The 7,078-nt window shown below is 51.8% G+C and overlaps 1 gene segment (V, D, J or C); it reads left to right on the forward strand.

Moving 5' to 3' along the window:
* Positions 1-219: 219 nt before the first annotated feature.
* LOC132502440 (immunoglobulin lambda variable 3-19-like) lies at positions 220-2,086 on the forward strand. The segment is given in 3 exon segments: positions 220-265; positions 412-699; positions 2,028-2,086. Coding segments are annotated over 3 exon segments (393 nt in total).
* The last annotated feature ends 4,992 nt before the right edge of the window (positions 2,087-7,078 follow it).

Here is a 7,078-nt window from a genome sequence, read left to right on the forward strand (position 1 = left end):
CAGAAAGAGTTCTGGGGACCTGGGCTCAGTCCTGGAACTCAGGTCCCAGTTGAACTCCTCCTTGGATCCCAGCTGTTCTCTGCTCAGCAGGGAGCCAGTCACAAGGCCAAAGGTGGCAGGAAGGAGATTTGCATGAGGACACCCCTTCTGAGGATAAGAGAGGCCCAGAGGCCCCACCCCAGCTGTGAGCTCAGAGGCAGAGCTTGGGGCGTCTCCACCATGGCCTGGACCCCTCTCCTGCTCCCCCTCCTCACTCTCTGCACAGGTGCTACCCCCAGGCTCAGCCCGAAAAGTGACCAGAGCTCAGCCTGGTCCAGAACTTCAGCTCAGCACAGGAGCTGCTGCAGGGGGCATGAGGCTGCAGGGATGAGACCCTCTTCCTCACCCTCACTCTCCTCTCCTCTCTTGCAGGTTCTGTGGCCTCTTCTCAGCTGACTCAACCACCTGCGGCGTCCGTGTCCTTAGGACAGATGGCCAGGATCACTTGCCAAGGCGATAGCTTAGGAAGCTATTATGCTAGCTGGTACCAGCAGAAGCCAGGCCAGGCTCCTGTGCTGGTCATTTATGGTGATAGCAACCGGGCCTCAGGGATCCCTGACCGATTCTCTGGCTCCAAATCAGGCAACACAGCCACCCTGACCATCAGCGGGGCCCAGGCCGAGGACGAGGCTGACTATTACTGTGCGTCAGCTGACAGCAGTGATTATCCTCACAGTGACACAGGCAGACGGGGAAGTGAGACACAAACCACCTCTGTGTCTGGCTCACACTCTCCTCCAGCCCCAGGAGGACTATGAACAAAACAGTGACATGTGTGGCCTGGTTCCTCAAGATCTGAGACCCCAGGCTGCCCCTCCTCTCAGCCCTCCAGGCAGGCTCTGCACAGGGGGCTCAGGAGTGATTTTGGGCTGGCAGGACCCAGTTGTCTCAGGGTCTCGGCAGTGGTGTTGACTAGAGGAAATAAGGCCTGAATGAAGGACAGAAAGAGAGGGCAGAGACCCAGTGCTAGTGGACCCTGGATGTCCACATGGTGCTGACTGGCCACTCATGAGCCCAAATCTCTTGGATGGATGCCCAGAACCATCCAGCTCGTCAGAGCTCTGTAACCTCCAGGATCCCGTGACAACCTGGGACTCAAAACAAGGCAAAGCAGCACAGTGGCCAGAGTGGGGGCCACCACGTCCCTCCTCCGGGTTCACCCACCTCACACCCATGTTGGGGCCCCTGGCAGCTTCCCGCTGTGCCCTCCCTTGGGAAGGCTGTCATTGTAGAGACAGTCCCCCCAAGGTCGTGTCCCCTGGTGCCATCTCAAAAAGTGTAACAGCAAGTACAGAAAGGATTTAACTGTGACCAAGTACCTTTGTTGCAACTAAAAATAATAAGAAAGAAAGAACGTAGGGAGAAACAAACTAACCCATACCCAGCAAGGAAAGATTTACAATACCTGAATATCAAAAATTTCCTGTAAGGAATCAGAAAAATAAGAGTCAGAATAAGGACAAAAATCAGTTAATCCAAACTTGCGCTGAATGGCCCAGATGATGTATTTGATAGACAAGGACACAAGAGCAACTTTTATAATTATAGTCCATTTGTTCCTGAGGTTGAAGAAAGATTGAACATGTTAAATGGAGACACAGAGTGTAAAAACCTGATCCACATTGAATTTCTGCAAATGAAAACTACAACATCTAAGATTACAGTAATCTGGATGAGACTGAGAGCACATAGATTCTGCAGAAGAAGATCACTGAACTTGATGAAATAGGAGTAGAAACTATTCAAAATCAAACACAGACCCCGCCGAAAAAAATGATGAGAATTGTCATCCCCTGCCGAAAACCCACCCATGTGGCCTTAGAAAAAGTCTCCTCTTAACAAATTTTGCCCATCATTCCAGGGTCTAGAGTCTGACACAAGCTCAGTTTGATGAGCTTAGGACAGTTAAGCTCCAGACCCAAGTGGCCTTAGAAAGACTATGGAGGCCAGCAGGAGAGGGTGAGGGTGTCCATGGTGACCTGGAACAGAGCTCCTGAGATATGGTGGGCGCACTGAATGGATTGAGGGGCCCCATAATCCAGTATGAACTCAACTTAAGTAATTACATCTGAATGGACCCTATTTCCAAATAAGGTCCCACTCTTGGGTACTGGTGGTTAGGACTCAACTTGCAATTGTTAGAGGTCCTAAAATATGTTTGTGTATTTTGGTTTGGCTAGAAATTTTTGTCAGTGGCAAATCCCATACCCAAGACGTTTCCCTTCCATCCCATTCCTACATCCACTATTCCACTGTCTCTGCTTTCTATTAAGTGTATGGATAAGGATTAAGGATATTCATAGATGGAAGAGGAGTAAATATTCATGTGTGCTTAATACATATCAAGACCCATCCGTGTTCTTCCTACTTATTCACTTGTTTAATCACAACTAATCAATGAACAAGCATCGCCATTATATCCCATCTTACAGATGCGGAAGCTGAGGCATGAAGGGCAGAGCAACTTGTTTCAAGTCAGAACTGGAACGGGGCAGACCCGGCAGCACAGAGGTCCCTCCACCCGAGTTCCTGGACTTCCCCACCTTCCTGTGGCCTCTCATGGTGCTTCCCAAGCTAAGACATGGCCTTTCCTGAATGTGCTAGCAAGTTCTCCCTCCTATTTCAGACACAAGTGACTGACATTGTGACTTTGCACTGCTGCCCTATCCATTACATACAGTATTTGAACCACATATGTAATTTTAAATTATCCAGTAAACACTTTCTAAAAATTAGGAGAAACCCATGCCGTTAGTCTCCATAATAGGTTTTGCTTAACTAAATTACTTGAAAATATCATTTCAATATGAATTAAATATAAAAATATTGATACATTCTACACTACACTATCCTAAATCTTTGAAATGTGCTGGGTATTTCAGATCTACAGCATATCTCACTGCGACCACCCACATTGCACGTTCAGAAGCCTCATTGGCTTGGGGCCACCATGTTGGACAGAGCAGGTGAGATGGTTGAGGTTTCCTTGGGGTAACTGTGCCTGTAGTACATACTCACCACACCAAGAGGTGATGAAGGGTCCCAAGCCCATAGTCTTTGCTGGAGAGGAACTGCTGATCCATTTTCCACCTAGACCAGGGATATTGAGGGTACGTCAAAAGGAGGAGATTTAATACATGTATCCATGTGACTTCTTTCTCAAAGGCAACATAGTAAATACAACTACAATTTTAAAGGTGGTTCTGAATCGTTAAACACATTATTTATTTATTTATTTATTTATTTATTTATGGCTGTGTTGGGTCTTCGTTTCTGTGCGAGGGCTTTCTCTAGTTGTGATAAGTGGGGGCCCCTCCTCATCGCGGTGCGCGCGCCTCTCACTATCGCGGCCTCTCTTGTTGCGGAGCACAGGCTCCAGATGCGCAGGCTCAGTAATTGTGCCTCACGGGGTAGTTGCTCCGTGGCATGCGGGATCCTCCCAGACCAGGGCTCGAACCCGTGTCCCCTGCATTGGCAGGCAGCTTCTCAACCACTGCGCCGCAAGGGAAGCCTAAACCCATTTTTATTATAGTCTGTGAAATGCATGACAATAGTCTGTACATTTTTCAGTAAATAGTGTCACGTCATCCCTTTCAGTAGGGAGATCATTTCCATAAACCCCACAAATCATAAAGTTATATTTTGTGAATAGATCTAGATGGAAAGGTGGACCTTAAGGAATATTTTATTGACATTGGATACGGATCACCTGAATACAGAAGAGAGGGTGGTGTCAGTAGGGGCTCAGGAAGCCTGGAGTAGGGATGGAGGAAACTATGGGGGGTTTTGAGGGTGCAGGGTGGGGAGGGGGATGAAAGGTCAGGCTCTGAAGTCAGTCCCTTGGATGGAATCTTGACCCATGCATCCTTGACTGGGGGAATCTGGTAAAATCATTTACCCTCCCAAAGATGGCTCCTCCACATTAGACTGGGGAGAGGTTGTGCCTTCAGCAGAGGGCGCTGTGGGATTATTATGATGCCAGGTGAGGTGCTGCAGGAAACTCACCAAGGTTCTGGCATATACTGGGGGCTCCAAAGTTGTCATTTTAGTAAAGTAGCTACATTTGTAGGAAGACGTCCATCCTGGGGGCAGGAAGGGGCATTGTGGGTCCTGACTTGGACCCTCATAGGTCCAAGTCCCCTGGGGAGGGCTCAAGTGCAAAGGGCATGACTGACGCTTCCTTGAAGACACTTCTCTTGAGGAGAGTAAATCTGTCTCTGAAACCCACACGTGGCCCTTCTTCTGACCCCAGGGAGTCCCCAGCGTGAGGCCCCTGGGCTCAGGGCTCAGCCAGGAGCTGAGACACAGGATGGGGAGGGAGGAGTAGATTTGCATTCACTGCTCCTCCCTTTTTGAGCTGCAAGGGGAGGGCAAGACAGAGACCTGGAGAGGCCAGTCCAGGTGGGCAGCCTCAGTGCAGAGCTCGCAGAAGGACCTCCCACCATGACCTGGGTGCCCTTTTACCTCCTGCCCCTCCTGGTTCAACACAGGTCAGAGTGGACCAGGCACTCGGGGGCCTCCCAGCCCCTCCCTCCAGCACAGTCCTGAGGGTCACCTGCCCAGTGTCAGTGCCGTCAGCCAACATTTGCATTTCTGTCTGCAGGTCTCTGTGCTGTGCCTGTGCTGACCCAGACCCCATCTGCATCTTCTTCCCTGGGAGGCTCGGCCAAGCTCACTTTCACACTGAGCAGTGACTACAGCACGTAGTACATTGCCTAGTATCAACAGAGAGTAGGGCAGGCCCCTAGGTATCTGATGAAGCTCACCAGTGACGGAAGTGTCACCAAGGGCGGTGGGATCCCCGACCGCTTCTCAGGCTCCAGCTCTGGGGCTGACCGCTACCTGACCATCGCCAACATCCAGTCTGAGGACGAGACTGAGTATATCTGTGGTGTCCACTATAAAATGATGGCCAATATGGATACCACAGTGACCCAGACAAAGAGAAAGTGAGGCCAAAACCTCCCTCTCATGCCCTCCGTCCCACGGCACCAGGGTGAGCTGCTCCCTGTCTGTCCCCGGAGTCCTGACCTTTGAGTCTTCCCCTTGTAAACCCCTCACCGCCAACCTCTCCCAGAGTCAGCCCCAGGGAGACGCAGACACACGTTAAAATTTAGGTGGTTTTGACGAGGTGGGATTCTGGTTCCTCCTCACAGGCCTGTGTGGGCAATGCTGGGAGAGACCAGCCCAGCCCAGGGCGGAACAGGACACAGGGAAAGCGGTGAGCTGAGATGACGCTGTCCCCAGTAGCTCCCAGGCCCTGTGCTCCAGGTCTTTCAGGGAAGGAAGACGGACCTTGGCGTCCAGAGGCGACATGCAGGGCATGGTACGAAATGTCCTGACTTGGGTGCCCCGGGTGCAGAGCAGGACCCTGGCCAGGACTGAGGGCTCAGCAGGAAGCACTGGGCCTCTGGGGAGGGAGGATGGGAAACTTGACCCCATGGTGGGTGCAGAGCTGGGTCCTTAGTGAGTCAGGGGGCGGTGAGGGGGTCTGTGGCAGTACAGACTTGGAGCTCGGCCGGGCTTCTCCTGCTGGGGAAGGGTCTCAGCTTTGGTGCCAAGAATGGCTCCCCGTTCACCCACAGGATGTTCTAGGCACCGGCCAGCACCACGTCCACTGGGACAGCAGCAGGGATGGGGAACGGGGATGCTGAGCTGGAGAAAATGGTCCCCTTAGTGCAGTCGGACCCCCAGTGACTAAGGCCTGAGAGTCAAAGTCCAGGAGCTGTCCGTGGCCTGGAGGACTCCACGGGGGCAGGAGGGGAGGAGGCTGCTGGTCTCCCAGTGAGAGATGGACAGGGCCTTGGGGGCAGGACTGGAAAGGACATCAGGATCCGTCCTGCAGTGACCTGTATTCCCGACTCTGCCGGGACTCTCAGGGGACCCAGGGCCCTCTCCTGTCACCACACCCCAGAAAGGGTTGTTTTCTTCAAGGGTTTGCTGTGATTTTGTCCCAAACAAGGCCTCCTGCAGGTCCCTCTAGTGGAGAGTACCCTGCTCCCCTTACACTGTAGGAAAGGGAGACAGGAGGATGGCAGTGAGTACATCCACCCCCACGCAGGTCCCACCACATCCACACGCCCCGGGGCCTGTGTGCTAAGAAGTGAAGAAAGCAGGAGCCTGTCACGGACACACAGAGGGACACACGGCAGGATGTGAGGACAAGGATGGAAAAGGGAAGACGATGAGACCATACCCTGCTGTGCTTAGATGGCGACCCACCATGGAGGGGTCTGCCCCTATGGACTCGATCAGAGAGAGATGGACACCCATTCGAGGGCATCTCTCTGGTCAAGGTCATAATAGGGTCAGGGTTTGGGTGAGAACATTGTCAGCCTGTCTGTGAAAGGGACTGATGAACAGGATGGAGGACGGTATCTCCTCCCAGGTTGGTCCGCACCTGTAAACATAGGATTAGTGACCTTATAAGAAGAGACCAGAAACACAACCCCAACCCCGAGTGAGCCACTGAGACAGACCATCTAAGGACAGAGCCAGAAAGCGCCTTCAGGGAGCCGGGGGAGAGCTTGCACGAAAACAGTATGAGGGCATCTCGATCACGGACTTCTGACCTCCAGAAGCATGGAAAATAAAATTGTGGTGTTTAAGCAACATGTGGGTGGTATTTTTCCATGGCTGCCTGAGCTGACTAAGACAGGAGCTGGGAACACTTGCATGTAGGTGTTTATGGGGGCATTAGTCTTCATTTCTCTGAAATAAAATCCCAAGGGTACACTTCCTAGATTGTACAGTAATTGCATGTTTCGTTTCATAGTAGCTGCAAAGCTGTTTTCTAGGGTGGCTGTACCACTTTATATTCCTACCAGCAACAGCTGAGCGACTGGTCCCTCTGCTGCGCAGCCAGCATTGGTTTTGCCACTGTTTTTTACTTTAGCCCATCGGCTCCATTCTGACTGGTGTGCAGTGGCAACTCTTTAGGGTGTGACTGACATTCCCCTAACGACTCACGGGGACCCTCATCCCGTGTGCTCATCGGACATCTGTACATTCCCGAAAAAATGTCTCTTCACATCATTTC

The sequence above is a fragment of the Mesoplodon densirostris genome, chromosome 15 (assembly GCF_025265405.1).
Source record: "Mesoplodon densirostris isolate mMesDen1 chromosome 15, mMesDen1 primary haplotype, whole genome shotgun sequence".
NCBI classification, from domain to species: Eukaryota; Metazoa; Chordata; class Mammalia; order Artiodactyla; family Ziphiidae; genus Mesoplodon; species Mesoplodon densirostris.